The sequence below is a fragment of the Scyliorhinus torazame genome, chromosome 7 (assembly GCF_047496885.1).
Source record: "Scyliorhinus torazame isolate Kashiwa2021f chromosome 7, sScyTor2.1, whole genome shotgun sequence".
NCBI lineage: Eukaryota > Metazoa > Chordata > Chondrichthyes > Carcharhiniformes > Scyliorhinidae > Scyliorhinus > Scyliorhinus torazame.
This window is the reverse complement of record NC_092713.1, coordinates 266548362-266566633: the sequence shown is the minus strand read 5'-3', so window position 1 is coordinate 266566633 and position 18272 is coordinate 266548362. Positions and strand designations below refer to the sequence as shown.

The following is an 18272-nucleotide window of genomic DNA, read 5'->3' as shown; positions in this document are numbered from 1 at the left end:
TCCTGGGCCACAGACGCCGCCTGCACGGAAGGCCCCAGGCCTCGCAAACCGTTCCCCATGTCTGACACCGTCGCACCCATTGCCTCCACCGCGGACGCCACCCGTGCGGTGTCAGCCTGGGTGGCACGCATGACCGGGACCACTCCCAGCTCCTGGACGCGGGTGGACTCCTCCACCTGCGACCGCAGCCGCCGCAAGCCACCCGTCACCCTATTCGCTCGTCTCCGTGTCGGTGGTTGCATCGGATCTATGTGTGGGTGTGGTAACTGCAGGAACCCGGGATCCATCTGGGCGGCAGATGTTCGCTTGGCCTGGGCTGCCCTCCGACCGCCCGGTCCCTCTGCTGCTCCTACCTCCACCTGCTGTACCGGGACGGCTGTGTTGTGCGCACCAGTGAGTGTACCAGACGCCTCATCACTAAAGTGCCCAACCGTGGTGAGTGTTTCTGCGATGGTGGAGGGTGTTGGTGACAGCAGTGGCGTTGTGTCGTGCTCTTCGTCCCACTCTGAGTCCATGGCACTTTGGGGTGGGGGTTCGTCTCCACCCATCCACTCTGAGTCACTGCCCGGTATTTCGTCTTCCCGGGTAGGGGTGTCCTGGGTAGTGCTGTCCCGGGTAGTGCTGTCCCGGGTAGTGCTGTCCCGGGTAGTGGTGTCCCAGGTAGGGGTGTCCTGGGTAGTGGTGTCCCGGGTAGGGGTGTCCTGGATAGTGGTGTCCTGGGTAGTGGTGTCCTGGCTCGGATGTGACGGGGGCCTGTGGCTGCCCCCCTCATCGCTGGGTGGTCGCTCCCGCACGTGACGGGGGTGTCGTCTCCCTGTTGCTCCAGGTCTCTCCGTCTCCCGTGGTGTGCGAGGGGCATCCTGCGGGCGTCGCATGCTGGAGGGTCCGGGTCTCTCCGTCTCCCGTGGTCTCCGAGGGGCATCCTGCGGGCGTCGCATGCTGGAGGGTTCGGGTCTCTCCGTCTCCCGTGGTCTCCGAAGGGCATCCTGCGGGCGTCGCATGCTGGAGGGTGCGGGTCTCTCCGTCTCCTGTGGTCTCCGAGGGGCATCCTGCGGGCGTCGCATGCTGGAGGGTGCGGGTCTCTCCGTCTCCTGTGGTCTCCGAGGGGCATCCTGCGGGCGGTCTGCATCTGCGGGGATGGGTGCCTGGACGTTTGGTCGTGCGATACACAATGAGGCATGCATGGTTAGACATCAGGCAGTGATCAGGTGATACGAGGAGGGGGATATAGGGGAGGGGGGATATGGGGACGGGCTGTTGGTGGCTCACTTGCTCGTGGGGCCCCGATCTCTGCATCAGCAACCTCCCGGTCCTCAGGTCCGCCAGCCAGTTCCAGGGCCCTTTCCTCGTGTACGGTCAGTGGCCTCTCATCAGCGGGCCCTTCTCCAGTCCTCACATGCTCCCTATTGTTGTGTGCGCGCTTCTCCTGGGGGGGGGGGGGGTGGTGGCAGGGGTAAAAGGCAACAGTGTTAGGCAGGTATATGAATGCACGCCATCGGTTGCGCGTACATTGCAGAGGTTAAGGTTAGGGCTGGATTCACTTGGGGATATGGGGGAGGGGGGATATGGGGGATATGGGGGAGGGGGGATATGGGGGAGGGGGGAATATGGGGGATATGGGGAGGGGGGATATGGGGGAGGGGGGAATATGGGGGATATGGGGGATATGGGGGAGGGGGGATATGGGGAGGGGGGATATGGGGAGGGGGGATATGGGGGAGGGGGATATGGGGGAGGGGGGGATATGGGGAGGGGAGAATATGGGGATATGGGGAGGGGGAATATGGGGGAGGGGGGATATGGGGGATATGGGGGAGGGGGGATATGGGGGAGGGGGGATATGGGGGAGGGGGGATATGGGGGATATGGGGGAGGGGGGATATGGGGGAGGGGGGATATGGGGGATATGGGGGAGGGGGAATATGGGGGAGGGGGGATATGGGGGATATGGGGGAGGGGGGGATATGGGGGAGGGGGGATATGGGGGAGGGGGGATATGGGGGATATGGGGGAGGGGGGATATGGGGGATATGGGGAGGGGGGATATGGGGGATATGGGGGAGGGGGGATATGGGGGAGGGGGGGATATGGGGGAGGGGGGGATTTGGGGGAGGGGGGATATGGGGGATATGGGAGGCTCACCCTGCCTGCTCTGACGAGGTCGTTCACCTTCTTGTGGCACTGGGTGCCTGTCCGTGGTGTTAGGGCCACAGCGGTGACGGCCTCTGCCACCTCCCTCCACAGACGCCGGCTGTGGAGTGGGGCAACTCTGCGGCCGTGCCCGGGATACAGGGCGTCCCTCCTCTGCTCCACCGCGTCCAGGAGCGCCTCCACATCGCGTGACTCGAACCTCGGGGCTGAGCGACGGCCAGCCATCAAGTCGGGTGTTGCGGTCGGCTGTTCCGGTCGGGTGGGGGGGAGCTGCGCGGCCTTATGAGCCGTCACGCCGTGCAGCGCGTATGACGCTGCACGGCGTGAACCACTGCGCAAGCGCGGATCCCGTTACGTCGCTGCTAGCCCATTTCGGGCCGCAGACTATCGGCCCATTTTTATGACGTGACGCAAGTGTGATTTGCGCCGTTTTTTGCGCCGATCGGCGGACTTTCCGCCGATAATGGAGAATTTTGCCCCAGATGCTGGTCACACAGGAATCAATGCACAGTGTTCTCCACCCCTGAAGAATGAAAGAGGTCTGTGGAGCATCACTGAAATAAATTTCTCCTCCATTAATTCCAGCATGTTTTCTTCCTGATTTATTTTTAATTTCTTTTTTTAAATATCAATTTAGAGTACCTGTAGAGATCTACCATGCGGATTTAGTAGCACATGCGAACACTAAAACTCAGTAGAAATTTGAGTTGAAACTTTTCGGGTGCAAATAAGAATCGTTTATTGCCTCTATTTGATTACAATTGAGAGTCACTTAAATCTTATTCTCTAATAAGTCCGGCGAGCAAAAAGGACTTAAAGAAAAGCAACTTGTACACAATTTAACTTTCAAAATAATACAGAAATGGTTTCTTGCTTACGGCAAAACAGCTTTCATTTACTTCAAGAGTTAGAGTGGAAAAGTGAAAGTATAGAGACAGCGAATAGTTTAGATCAAAGTATAGATGATTCCGGAATAAAGATGGCGGTACGGACCATCGTGGTCATACAAAATCATATCAGTCTTTAGCCATCTATCAACACCTCTAAGTCATCCTAATTGGTTTGGGTTAAAATCAAATGAGTTTGATTTGACGGTTAGCTGTCAATCTTCAATGTGCAACATTAGTTTTAAATGTTTCATGTTTGAATACTTGTGCATGTTATGGAATGCAATTCTAGCCGTGCTGTTATTGCGACCCGCCCAAACTGGTCTTCTGCTGACTTAGCTGCTATCTGTATTGTGAACAATGGTGCCTTCATATTACTATGGCATTGCTATGGTGTTGCTATGTCCTTGATCTAATAAATGGTACAGCACAAGTATAGTGTCAAACTGTCTTGCAAATGTATTTGTTAGCTCAGTAGAAGTGCTGTTTTAATCTATAACGGAATTATGCTGTTTCATGCTGTTTTGTGTCTCTGTATGGTTTGAGATGGCCTGAGGTTATGCGTGAATGTAAAATGGGTATTTAAAGACTGGGGCTTAATATTTACGCCAAATAGCTATCTTTTACCTATCAGGTGTATTAGAAAATAGTCTGTTTCTACAGTTCCCAATTCTTTATTCACAATTAAGGAGCAATTTGGCCTGGCCAATTCACTTACCCCACATATATTTTTTGGGTTGTGAGGGTGAGACCCACGGAGACACGGGGAAAATGTACAAACTCCACACGGACAGTCACCTGGGGCCAGGATTGAACCTGGGTCCTCGGCGCCGTGAGGCAGCAGTGCTAACCAATTTATTTTTACTTTCCAAGGGTATTTTGTACTTTTCCTCTACTGTGAGAATTAACCCAATGTTCTTTTTATCTTTCATGGGGCATTGGTGTCGCTGGCTAGGCCAGCATTTTTATCCCTAACTGCCCTTGAGATAGTGGTGGGGAGCCACCTTCTTGAACTGCTGCAATCCATGTGGTGGAGGTATATCCACAGCGCTGTTTGGGAGGAGATAAGGAGAACTTTGCAGGGTCGACAGGGCTGGGTTGGCTATTGGAGGATTAATTTATCTAATCTTCATTTCCTTTTATTCTTTATGGATCTGACTTTAAGAGCCCATATTCCCCCCATGGTCTATAATCTTGATATGCTTACAAAAATGTTTACTATTAACTTTAATATTGTTTCCAAGTTTTTTGCATTATCCTTTTCCCACCTCATTACTTTCTTGGCATCCATATGTTGCTTTTTATAGGCCCCCCAGTCAACTGAATTTCCACTTCTCTGTGTGAACCTTTTTTTTAGCTTGATACTGTCGCTTCCTTCGTAACAGCCTCCCCGTAACAGCCTCCCCGAACAGGCGCCGGAATGTGGTGACTAGGGGCTTTTCACAGTAACTTCATTTGAAGCCTACTTGTGACAATAAGCGATTTTCATTTTCATTTTTCCATTCCCTCATTTGTTGATCATTGTTGCTTAACTGCACACATGGGGCTTTAGTTTAAGGGTTTCTATTGTACAAATGACCTTTTTGAATACTTTATAATAATAATCTGTATTGTCACAAGTAGGCTTACGTGAAACGTTCCTAGTCGCCACATTCAGGAGCATGTTCGGGTACAGAGGGAGAATTCAGAATGCTCAAATTACCTAACAGCACGTCTGTTGGGACTTGTGGGAGGAAATCGGAGCACCCGGAGGAAACCCACGCAGACATCGGGAGAACATGCAGACTCCACACAGAGAGTGACCCAGCCGGGAATCGAACCTGGGACCCTGGGGCTGTGAAGCAACAGTGCTACCCACTGTGCTACTGCGCCCACCATTCGCCTGTCGGCCTATCTGCTAGAAGTTTAACAAAGCTCTGTGGTCAATTTATTTCCAGGTTAATTTCTTTCATATCAATTAAACAGAAACTAAGATTAATTTCAAACTTTGTTTGCAAGTATTGCCAAACGCTGGGGATTTACCTGCCCTGCCCAATTCTCTGGTCTACCTGGGTAAGTATGGAGCGGGCTTGTACAGAATGTTCTATGACATCAGAATCTTGCTAAACAGGTGAGAAACTTTCTTTGGAAAATGAGTGCATGTCATGCTATAAATAGGAATGCCATTGTAGCTAACAAAGCTCATAAATTCCTTCAGCTCCAAAAATAGGATTATTATGAACACATTATCTGTTCAACAAGCTTAAAATAGAATCACTTCTTGATGTAATTTTGTTTTGGTAACTTAGCACGGAAGATGAGTGCACCTAAAGGGCATTCCAGGGAACTACAGGCAAGTCAGTCTAACCTCAGTGGTGGGGAAATTATTGTAAGCAATTCTGAGCGTCAGAATTAATCTGCATTGAGAGACGCAGGGATTAATCAAGAACAGTCAGCCTGGTTTTGTTAAGGGGAGGTCATGTCTGACCAACTTAATTAGTTTTTTGAAGATGTGACCAGGTGTGTGGATGAGGGAAATGCATTTGACGTAGTCTACTTGGACTCAGCAAGGCTTTTGATAAGGTCGCACATGGGACACTGATAGCGAAAGTAAGAGCCCATGGGATCCAAGGAAATTTGGCAAATTGGATCCAAAATTGGCTGAGTGGCAGGAAGCAGAGGGTGATGGTTGAAGGTTGTTTTTCTGACTGGAAGCCTGTGTCCAGTGGGTCCGCAGGGATCCGTGTTGGGGCCTTTGCTGTTTGCGGTTTATATAAATGATTTAAATATGAATGCAGGAGGGTTGATCAGTAAGGTTGCGGATTGTACGAAAATTGGTGGGGTGGATAAAGATGGGCTGGTCAGATGGACTGATCAGTGGCAAATGGAATTCAATCCAGATAAATGTGAGGTGAATCACTTGAGCAGGACAAACAAGGCAAAGAAATACATGATAAATGGCAGGACCCTGCAAAGCACCAAGGATCAGAGGGACTTTGGTGTGCATGTACATTGGCCCCTTCAGGTAGCAGAGCAGGAGGATACAGTGGTTAAGAAGGCATATGGTATATTTGCTTTTATTAGCCAATGTTGGTTAGGCCACAGCTAGGGTGCTGTATGCAGTTCTGGAATCCACATTACAGAAGGAATGTGATAGCACTGGAAAGAGTGCAGAGGAGATTTACCAGGATGTTCCCGGGGCTGAAGAGTGTTAGTTATGAAGCGAGATTGGATAGACGTGGATTGTTTTCCATGGAGCAGAGGAGACTGAGGGGGGACATGAAAGAGATGTATAAAATTATGAAGGGCATAGATAGAGGAGACAGGAACAAACTTTTCCCCTTGGTGGAGGGATCAATGACCAGAGAGCATAGATTTAAGGTAAGGGGCAGGAGGCTTAGAAGGGATGTGAGGGAAAACCTTTTTACCCAGAGAGTGGTGGGAGTTTGGAATTCGCTGCCTGAAAGGGTGGTAGAGGCAGAGACCGTCGTAACATTTAAGAAGTATTTTGATGTGCACTTGCGATGCCAGGGCACACAAGGCTATGGACCAAGTGCATGAAATTGGGATTAGTCTCTGACAGGCGTAGATGCAATGGACTAAAGGGCCTTTTCTGTGCTATATGATTCGATGGCTCGATGACTAAAGTTTTAAAACTACTGTACTTGCAAATTCCTGTGCTCATTCCGTGTTGTGTAAAAACTATCAAAAATGGTTTATTAAATAACAGCCATTAACAAAGTGACCTGGAAATTCATGGAATCCTATAATGTTGGTGTAAGTGCAGCAGAGCAAAAAACTGACTGTTCCAACTCCAAACTACATCTACAAATTTGGGGATGGGCCCAGGGTAGAGGACCATCAACTTAAATGTACAAAACTGTCCCATTTTGAGCCCATCCGCTCACGAGCCCAAATAACTGAAGGGATTTCTTCTTTAATTCTCAGCTCCCACTGGAGCCACTCCATTTAAAATGCCTACCTATGCCAGCTGGCACACTTACTTTTCATAAAGACCTGGAACTGAAAGAAGAAATTTCAGGAAATTTGTCACATCTTCCAGGAATTGCTGAATCCGGGTGCTCTGGTTTCTTCCCACAAGTCCCGAAAGACGTGCTGTTAGGTAATTTAGACATTCTGAATTCTCCCTCCGTGGACCCGAACAGGCGACGAGGGGCTTTTCACAGTAACTTCATTGCAGCGTTAATGTAAGCCTACTTATGACATTAAAGATTATTATTATTACTATTATACTAGAAAGGTGCCAGGCAACTGGAGAAAGGCAAAGGTTCCCATTTTTAAAAAAATAGAAAATTACGCAGGAAACTACAGACAAAGGCGTTTACCATTAGATTTAAAGTTGTGAAATCTTCATTAAAGATTGTGGAGCATCTGGATAGAAATAAGATGATGAAGGACGACCAATATAGGCCCAACACAGATTGAAATTGCTCTAGCTCTGGCTTGACGGTACGGACAGCTTCATATCATCCAAATGGTATTCGTCAAATCATGAGGTTAAAGTGAAAGGGCACTGTTTGTCAAACACAGGGATCCAGGAACAGGATCTGCATTCCTATGGACTCTCAATCATGTGGTTGAGAGGAGATTTTGACCAGCTAATGTACATGCTTTCTTTGAGGAAGTGACAAAAGATAAACCTCTGGAAAGGGAGGCACTGAAAATAAAGCAGGTGGGATCCTTGACAATATTTTACAATGGTTATGTCATTGGCTGAATGATTAACTTAAAGAATGGTTGTTCAGGCAATGTCATCATTGTGTTACAGTGGGATCTCACAGGAATCTGTTTCGGAGATTTTTATTTAATATTTTTATCAATGATCTGGAGTCAGGAATCACACACTGTGGCTAAATTTGCATGCAATAATGAGGGTGGTTGTCTACAAAGCTCGAAAAGATAAGTCACTGCAGGATTTGTATATACTTTGGAATTGGACAGACAAGTGGGAAGAAATTCAATAGGAGAAATGTAAAGTGCTTCAGATGGGGACAAAGATCGAGCAATTATTTAAAGGGAAGAAAATAATGTGTGCAGATGAAAGAGATCTGGGGGTCGTGATGGAGAATAAATTGAAGCTATTGTAACACTGCTCAGTGGCAATGTGTAAATCAAATCAAATGTTAGGATGCATTAAAAGGCTGATTTAGCAAGGTAATCCTGCCATTTTATAAATCATTAGTGTGACTGTATTTAGAATATTGTGTAGAGTTCTGGAAACAACATTGCGGTTCTTGAAGTCTGCAGAAGAAGGCAACCCGAATGACTGATGTGAAAGAGGAATTGGATTATAAGGCGTGATTATGTAAATTCGACATGTTCTCAATGGAAAAGAGGAGTTGAGAGCTGATGTAAGGCTGATTTTAGGATTCTAAAGGACTAGATGATGTAGACCGTGATAAGCTGTTTCACCTTATCTAGAACAGTGGAACCAAAGGATAAGGCCTGTGTCCGAAAGGGAGCACATTCAAAACAAATCTGTAAAATCCTTTAAGTAAGCGAATGGTAAATCTACAGAACAGGTTTCCTATAGGTGAAGAAGATTTTATTGATTCCTTCATGTACATATTGCTTTCTGAAAATAATGGGTGTGATGATTCTTTGTAAAGATTTCTAAGTGTGATAGTGAGTGGGAACTGCCACGAGTTTCCCGTTGCTCGGCCCAGCGAGGCCGGCAACACAATGCAACATTTACTGGTCCACTTAACAAGGCCCCACGGGCATCACGACGTAAATGAAGGCTCGCTACAGCCGATTAGCCAGGACCGCGCTCGCCACCCCCCTGCTAACAAGGTCTAGCAGCACTTAAACAGCACTTGCACAGCCAACCCACTCAGCACACAGCCATGGCGGCGAGACGACCGGCCCCAAGGTTTAGAGACACAGTCCTGGGGAGGCGCCTGGATATAGTCAAGGCCAGGAGGGAGGTCCTGATCCCCCGAGGGTGCTGCAGGGTAAGCAACAGGATAGTCAGTGCCGCCTGGGATTAAGTGGCAATGGCTGAAAGCTCGGGAAATGTGATCAGGAGGACTGCACCCCCTCCGACACCTTCCCGCCCCCATGCGAACAGCACCCCCAACGCCTTCTTCACCATCCCCCCTCGCCCCAACAACTGTGAACCACACATGCGACGAACAATGCCCTCTCTGTGTCTCCGCAGGACAAGCTCTCCCATAATCACAGGTAGAGGGCCCAGACTGGCAGAGGGGTGCCGGACATAAGAATCCTCGCAACCTTCGAGGAACGGGCCTGGGAGGTTACGGGGGTAGCGGAAGACGGAGTGACCACCAATGCGGAGGACGTCCCGCGCCGCAGATGTAAGGATCCAGCAGGCCCCACCCTGAGGACTTGCACAAGTGAGTTGTTATTGCCATACAGACTGATGACGAGAGCCCGATTTCCGAGTGAGGCCAGTTGCGTCGCAAACGGTTTGGCGCCCGGCACTATTCTCGTTTTTGGCCTCTCCCGCTATTCACCTGCCTCATTGTGCTCTCGCTCGAGCGCAGCAAGTCCAGAGAATTACGCGCAATATGAGTGATTTGAGACAGTATATGTTGTTAGTGTATCATACTGGGGAGGAACATATCACTTTTTAACCTAAGGTTCCCAACACGACAAGTTTGCCTCATGTCTGGGCCTGTTGTACAGTAATTAATAGAGCTTGATTGTCATGATTAGTCCCTTAGTCCATAATTATTTTATCATCAGACGGACTAGTTGGACTTCAGTCTCTTTCTTTTGTCTAGAATGTTTTATTTTCCTCTGTTCATTCTGAATATTCCTTTAATAAGGTGAATGCAGGACAAGTTAAGGTACTAAGCTGTCTTCTTTTTTTTTTTCAGTTCTCTACCTGAAGGCAGGTGCCCACTGATTTGCACCATAGGTAGGGCAAGGAATCAGATCCGAAACCCATCCCCCATCGAACCCTGAGGTCCTGGAACCAATCTGATCCATATCAGCCATCCAGCCAACTGAGCCAACCCAAGGAGTCTGAATTGCCATGGCAACATGCGTTTTTCCATGCATATTGGAGCCATGGATAGTGACGAGAAGGTCTAGTTTCTTTCCATAGTACGGCTGATCAGGAATCTCACCTGTGTTCACCTCCTGCAATTGGTGTATGTTGGAAGGATTTACAAGTTGGTATCTATTTGGCTGCATTATGAACCATCAAGTGCTGGATCGATACTTGAACCTGGAGTTTCTGGTCCAGTGGCAGGGACACTACTCACTGCATCACACTCCTTGTACTAAGCTGCACAGAATCAGAAGGATGCCAAAGTCAATCCTTTGTCTCTCCTGAGTTAGTCGATCTTAAGCGATATGTGGACAGGCGTGCCTGATTTCAATACAATTGGACCAGGTAGAGTAAAGTTCAGCTAGAACTCCCATTCCTCATGCTATCTGTGACTGCTGGGAAAAAAAGAGCTGAACTGTGGCTATCAATCAGGTAAAGACAGGGTCAAACTTGACTGTGATGCCCTCTGCAGTAAAATACTTCCTAAAGTCATGCATGAAGAGTAAAGGATAAGGAGGCACTGCAGAGAGGAATGCTTTTCAACCAGAGTGACAGGGAAATATAGAATGTCTCAATAAACCAATTATGAGGTAGGACTTTATTTAAATTCTCCTTGAATGAACGTCATTATGCAGTGCCTCACCAACTGCACAGCAGCAGCTAGTAAAGAAGCGAAATCATTTGTACTTGTTTCTGTCTCTCAGTACAGCCCTGAAGCTACTCCTGCATCACTGCTCTGCAAACCATGAGTTGTTTCGTCGATTCAGCAGATAGGCTGCATACACAAGCCATTTGTAAATTGAAGAGATCATTCAGGTGAGTTGCGATACTTTGAGATACTTATTAATTCCAAACTGTTATTGTGCATTTTTAATAAGCAAGACATTCAAATTGTTTTGTCTAAAAAAAGCCATTCTTGGTTTCAGCACTTCAGGGCTAGAAAGGGATAAAATCATCCAATGCTCCTGCTCCTATTTGCTATTTAATGTCTCTGTAACAAACTAATTTCTACTTTATTAGTTGTGTAATTAGTTGTGATTAAATAAAAAGCTGTATCTTGTACTCTTGTGAATCTATTTTGCCACTGAAACCAGTTCAGTCAGTTTTGGTAATGTAAGTACAGGGCTAGTGGTGTTGCTTTGTGGATGGGGGTGATCATACTGTAATCCCAAATATTCTCCCCATCTCAGTTACACTGCTGTGCGAGATGCTGGTTGCTTCCTCACAGGGGAGAGAAGAAATCAGTGAGAGAGCATGCAATGACTGGGGAAGGAAAGAGGGTTGAAGAGAAAATAAAAAGTTTTGTGCCTTGGCAAAAAGGACTTGGGTATAGACGCACTGTGACAATCTTGTTATTACAAAGTTTGTAATAATTACTGCCACAACAATGCATTTCCTTTGATTTCAGCTGGAGCTCTATTACCATCAGCATTGGGGAGCTGGAACCTGAGTAAGATGAGCTGAACTAGATTCTATGGGGTGGCTTGTATGAATTAGGTTTATCTGTATAGTGCGATTATCATTTAAAACATCTATATTTCCGGGAATAGAATCTCATGCTGCAAGAATTGGATAAATCCCTTGTGTCACAACTGCTGCATTAAGGATACCAGACCAAGGAAAGGCTAGGTTAGATGCAGCGACACAATGTTGGGGATAAGTTCTGGGCCAGTTGGAAGTACTCTTGACTCTTTCTCAGGAGCTTATGGGTTCAAGTACTAATTCAGCAACTTGAGCAACAAAAATATCTAGACTGACACTCCGGTGCAGTACTTTCAGTTTCAGTTGAAAACATTCAGCTCAGTCTCTTGTATTCACATTAGGAGTTCTTCCGAACAGCACCTTCAACGATCTATGGAGCAAGGTTATTTGCATGCAAATCCACAGAGTTCAGCTCCAACGCAACTCTTCCAGTAATCAATTTTCCCTGGACAACAGAATGACAAATGTGTGCCAACCTAGGCTCGGGGATAGCACACTCATCTCTAACTCAGAAGGTTCATTCCGTGTCCAGAGCCATATATAGGCACATAGGTACAAGAGTGAACCATTTTAGCCCCTCATATCTGGCATGCCATTCAGTCAGTCCAACTTTAGTTACCCAACTTTGCTGAATATTCGTCGATAACCCTCGCTGAAAAAGTAAAAAATCCCAGTCTTGCAAATTTTAATTCACCCAACCAACATCCTTTTGTGCGTGAGAGCTCCAAACTTGCACCACACTGTGTGATAAAGAGCTTCCTGATTTTACGTTTACAGTGCATCGTGACTGAAAACTTCATAATCAGTGCTCCCCCAATCTACAGTGCCGTAAACCTCAACCAGTACCTTCACTCTGAGATTCAATATTCCCTCCTGATTTTAATAAGGACACAGGGCATCCACACCGAGTAAAATAAGAAACAAAGTTTTATTTACACTATCCGGTAGATACCTACCGGGTTCCTATTCTGGTCGATGCCTTACTGGCCGACCTTTTATACATTGGTCAATTGAGATACCCCGCCCCGAGCAGGGGAGCTTGTACTCCGCAGGGAGTAATGTCAGGGTAGGAATGATTAAAAGCTACATAACTCAACCTATCTGGCTGCATCACAGTCTGGTATGGCAACTGCTCGGCCGAAGACCGTAAGAAACTACAGAGTCGTGAACACAGCCCAGTCCATCACACAAACCCGCCTCCCATCCATCGACTCCATCTACAGCTCCTGCTGCCTTGGGAAAGCGGGCAGCCGAATCAAAGACCCCTCACACCCAGGTTACTCTCTCTTCCAACCTCTTCCATCGGGCAGGAGATACAAAAGTCTGAGAACACGCATAAACAGATTCAAAAACAGCTTCTTCCCTGCAGTTATCAGACTCCTGAATAATCCTCTTATGGACTGAACTGATCTCTCCACACATCTTCCCTACTGAGTATTACTAGACTCCATATGCTTCACCCGATGCCTGTGTCTATGTATTTATATTGTGCATCTATCATATGTCCTATGTTTGTTTCATGTATGGAACAATCTGCTTGGGCTGTACAAAACAATACTTTTCTCTGTACCTCGGTACATGTGACAATAAACCCAAATCTAATACAATACAATCCAGTTCATCTTGCTGAAACAGTTTTCCTTGGCCTGCTACCATGTGCTACCATATTTCTCTGCTCTCCCTAAGCAACCGGTCTGGACATTATGTGAAAGAGTGCTTCTCAAATATTCATCTTATTGCATAGTTCATCCAAATACATTTTAATCAAGCTTTAGTTTATTGCAGAGTTTGCAATTGAATGTAGAGTCAAAACCACATTTTTATGTTCAAATGTTTTTCAGTCCAATACGAATTGCTTACAGAAAATATCAGAAAAATTATCAATAATAATATTTCTCCTTGCAGTTCTTTAAGAGATGTTAATCCTGAGAAAATGGTATCTGAAATAAACCTGAAAACGGAGAATGAGAAACCTTTCTGTATTGAAGGAAACCGAGCGTGTTTACCCGTTGAGAGTGAAATACCATCCCACACCCAACAAGCTGAATCCAGTTCAACAGGCATACCTGGGACTGAACTCATACCTGTTGCTCCGGTTCTTCGTGGCAGTGAAACAAATCAGAAGAATGACAATGGTTCTTTGGGCACTACATCCAAGATGAAAGTAGATGGTGCTGATAAGACCCAAATTGAAGCTCCCTCTATCTTGCTCCAGAGCAATAATATTTCATTTAATGATCAGGACATTGTCTGTCCAACAAACTGCTGCAAAAAAAGTGGTGAAACCGAGAATGCCTCTTGGACTTTCTCTCCAGACGATAACATCATTGAACCGGTTGTAGGAAAAGCATTGGGAGATACAGACAGCAGCCAGTGCAAGACATCAGGGCAGAAAAAAGAGATGACACAAGAACTGGCTGACACAGAGGAGTTCCAATGCTGTAGTAGCTGGAGAGGTTGCTGTACAACATTCGCCTGTGGCCTTCTCACTGTGGGCTTGGTGATCTTCTCACCACTAATATGTGCTTGGGTTTTTTTGTATGAAATTTTTAGTTGTGTGCGCAAATGTAAGGATCCCAGTCCTGCTTAACACACTGCTGTTTCTCACACCTACCCAAGAGTTAGTTTCTCAACTAACAGGTTTGGCAGAAAATACTAAGTCTTTAATTTATCCGCTTCATGTCTTTGCGTCAAAGTTAACTTTTGACATTTGCAACTAAGTAAAGAAGTAACTAATGGATTTTGAAACTTCCGAATAATGGTGTAAAATTAGATAAATATGACATAAAATTTTTCATTTGCAGTTAAATTGATTGTTGGAATCTGATCGTTAACAATGCCTGTCAGCATTTTTTCAAATTTAGAGTACCCAATTCATTTTTTCCAATTAAAGGGGCAATTTAGCATGGCCAATCCACCTAGCCTGCATATCTTTGGGTTGTGGGGGCGAAACCCACGCAAACACGGGAGAATGTGCAAACTCCACACGGACAGTGACCCAGAGCCGAGACCGAACCTGTGACCTCGGCACCATGCTAACCACTGCACCACCGTGCTGCCCTTGTGTTCAACAATCACAACCTCTGCCTCCAACTTACTAGATATTTTCTTTTGCTGGTTTGGTCTTGTCTCATTTTTTTCTTTGTCCCTTAATATTTCATAAGGATGACTACTGTGTGGCCATTCACACCTCATCTGGGCATTTTTTCATTCTTTACCCATTATGACTAGGGCAGCACGGTAGCACAGTGGTTAGCACAGTTGCTTCACAGCTCCAGGGTCCCAGGTTCGATTCCCGGCTTGGGTCACTGTCTGTGCGGAGTCTGCACATCCTCCCCGTGTGTGTGTGGGTTTCCTCCAGCTGCTCCGGTTTCCTCCCACAATCCAAAGATGTGCAGGTTAGGTGGATTGGCCATGCTAAATTGCCCTTAGTGTCCAAAATTGCCCTTAGTGTTGGGTGGGGTTACTGGGTTATGGGGACAGGGTGGAGGTGTGGGTTTGGATAGGGTGCTCTTTCCAAGAGCCAGTGCAGACTCGGTGGGCCGAATGGCCTCCTTCTGCACTGTAAATTCTATGATTCTCGGACTAAACTATCGTGCGGGTGCGTGTTGACACCTTTCACGCAATTTCATGCACTTCCAGGTTGGGCGTGCCCAAGCAACATAGAAATCTGGCTCAGGACTCAAAGTCGATAGTCAAACTTCTAAGTGAGGCCTTCAGAGTGTACTTGTATTGCTTCCTTTGACCACCATAAGAGTGCAACACAGACTCCAAGGGCTGGATTCTCCGCTGGCAGCCCAGGGGTTTCCTGATGGCGTGGGGCTGCCCCCATTGACCAGCCGGCGTAACGGAGCATCCCGCTGGCGGGGTGAAACAGAAAGATGGCGCGGGGGGGGGGGGGGGGGGGGCAGCGAATCCAGTCCCAGCTCTCCACAGAAAATTTGCTTTGGTAATCGGTTGTCAGGAATTCTGGCTACTTGACCAGCCTAACTCAACAGTTGTGACTCTCACCATGGTGTAGATGCTTGGCCTGCCAACTCTGGTGAATGAATGAAAAGCAACAAGTGAAAATTAAACTCTTTACTTTTCTTTCTGTGCCAATTTTATTCCAATTTACCTGTAATAAGCTGCACGGGACACACGGGGCAGGGTTGATTGTTTTCCCTGTGTGGTGAGAGGAGCATGGACTCCCCCGCTAACTACGGGGCTGATAGCCATGTTGTATAAGAGGTCAGCCAGTCAGGAACCACCCGACACAGAGAGAGGACCCGGTGAGGTATAACCAGGCCCCATGTGAATAGGGCAGCACGGTGGCGCAGTGATTAGCACTGCTGTCTCATGGCGTCAAGGTCCCAGGTTCGATCCCGGCTCTGGGTCACTGTCCGTGTGGAGTTTGCACATTGAAAATTAATGAAAATGAAAATCTCTTATTGTCACAAGTAGGCTTCAAATGAAGTTACTGTGAAAAGCCCCTAGTCACCACATTCCGGCGCCTGTTCGGGGAGGCTGGCACGGTCTCCCCGTGTTTGCATGGGTTTCGCCCCCACAACCCAAAGATGTGCAGGCTAGGCAGATTGGCCACGCTAAATTGTCCCTTAATTGGAAAAAATGAATTGGGTACTCTACAAATTTCAAAAAATAAATAAATGCCGTATTTTGTTTACTCGCCGGACTCCCCTCGCCTTTACTAAACTGGCAACGTGGATAGGATTAAAGGCTTTTTCCACCACTATGTTGGAGCTGACCGTTGAGGACGGCTTCTTCCTGTCGGACACAAGGGTCGTCGCCCCTGTGAAATGGCAGCTTGGGTTCTGAAAAACCCTCATGCAGCACAACCGGGATCTCCAAAATGAAAATGCTGGCCAGGGCCAAAAAAGAGGTGTGCAATTGTTCGATGGTTGCATGGAGGTGATGGACGCCATTTTGTGGACCTCCAGCCACTTCATGTGCACATCACCAAGATGCGAAGCATGTATTCCAAAAACGAGCCAGCTAAACGCCTATGGGCGTCTTGGCCACTCTCAAGGGTGCAGAAGCACCACTGCCAGAGGCTTCAGATGTCTGGTGGCCGGGACTTGTGGCGGCCTTGAAGTGGTAGCCCAGCGCTGCCCCATTTGTCAAAAACATCTGATGTGGTGATGTGCAGTGATATTCGCTATGTTCGCTCCGCTCCTTATCACCTAGCGTCAAATGGACTGGCGGTGTGCACCATATATACTGCTTACTCATCAGACTTCCCTCGCCTTTATTAAATTACTTTAGTTTCTTCTCTGCCATTCCATTATTTATTTCTTGATCATAAAATCTCATTGGTTCCTTTGTTCATCAAAATCCCGGATGACCACTAAACATTATCGTGCTTACATTTCAGCTTCAGCTCACACTTCCTTAATGTGCAAAAATGTTTTGCACTGAGTGGCAAGGAGAAAATCTAGCAGCAAATCCTAAGCAATTGCATGTTCACCTTGTATCTATCCTACGCTATCTTTGACCAGAGTTCGTGAGCACAGAGACAATGGGCAGAATTTTATGGCCTCTCCCATCAGTGGGATTTTCCGTTCCCGCCGAAGTCAATGGATGTTTGACTGGCTAATCGCATTTTACCACCCCATCCTCACCACGACAGGTCTTCAAAATCCGCCCAATGTTACTCAACATCTAACCTATGATACCTTACTCTGGCATTGTGCGGTGCTTACTCTCAATGCCCAAGCTTAAAAGCACTTTGAATCTCACCCAGAGTGGTAAAATGCTCCTCAGCAGCTAACTGCACAAAACGTCTGTGCGAAATGAGTTTAGATGATCTCAATCTAATTCTTAGTAGCAAGGCACAGAGATTAAAACTGCCCCCGGTTTAGATCTAACTGATATTCATTGGGTAATCTTGGAAAGACGGTACATTTTTCATCCGGTTACTCAGAAAACCTCAGTTTTCCAGCCGTTCATGGGAAGAAAACGATTGAGCTGACATTTATACGGTGTCTTTCAAAGCACTTTACAGCCATTTAATTTTGAAATACATTCACTTTTCTAATGTTAGGAAATGTGGCAACCAATTTGTGTACATTAAGGTCCACAACCAACAAGCATTTCACAGACAATGAGCTACTTTTGAATTGCGGTTCGCCGTTGCAATGCAGGAAAATTGTCTCACAGCAAGGCCTCACAACCGGCAATGAGATAATGACCTATTTTAGTGATGCCGTTGAGGGATAGGTGTTGGTCCAGGACATGGGGAGAACTCCAGTGCAACAATATGTCACTGCTGCGCAAAACATTTAATATCCCATCCAAAAGACTGCTCAGTACGTCTGCAACATTGCACAGGAGTGTCAGTCTAGATTATGTGCTCACTCACATCTCCGGAGTGGAACTTGAACCCACATCCTTCTGATTTAAAGGTGAGACTAAGAAAACAATGCTAACAGAGAGGGTTCTAAGAACGATGAGAGTAAAGGAGAACCCAGAGGAGTGTGCCTCCTATAGGCCAATCTCGCCTTTGAACGTTGATTTGAAATTGTTGTCTAAGTTGTTGGTGTGCCAGTTCGAGGGAATTCTCCTGATGATCACCTGGGAGGGTCAGATCAAGTTCATAATGGGTCGGTTTTCCAGCAATAATGTCAGGTTACTGAATGTGATCCAAGTTTTCAGAGTGAGTGCTAGATGGGTTGGTGGTCCCCTTGGATGCAGAGAATGCTTTCAATAGGGTGGAGTGGAATTATACAATTTACACA

The 18272-nt window shown here is 46.8% G+C and overlaps 1 protein-coding gene across 1 annotated transcript; it reads left to right on the top strand.

Annotated features, from left to right (window-relative positions):
• The first annotated feature begins 10753 nt into the window (after window positions 1-10753).
• On the top strand, window positions 10754-14403 carry LOC140427475 (uncharacterized). Its single transcript, XM_072512996.1, has 2 exons — window positions 10754-10872; window positions 13444-14403. The coding sequence occupies exons 1-2, from the start codon at window positions 10802-10804 to the stop codon at window positions 14126-14128; spliced, it is 756 nt and encodes a 251-aa protein (XP_072369097.1). The 5' UTR covers window positions 10754-10801; the 3' UTR covers window positions 14129-14403.
• Window positions 14404-18272: the final 3869 nt, after the last annotated feature.

Bases quoted from the DNA above. Each gene is read 5' to 3' on its own strand.
- LOC140427475 (XM_072512996.1), top strand. From the start codon at position 10,802: ATGAGTTGTTTCGTCGATTCAGCAGATAGGCTGCATACACAAGCCATT. The intron at 10,873-13,443 runs GTGAGTTGCGAT...TTCTCCTTGCAG, and splicing joins AAATTGAAGAGATCATTCAG to TTCTTTAAGAGATGTTAATC.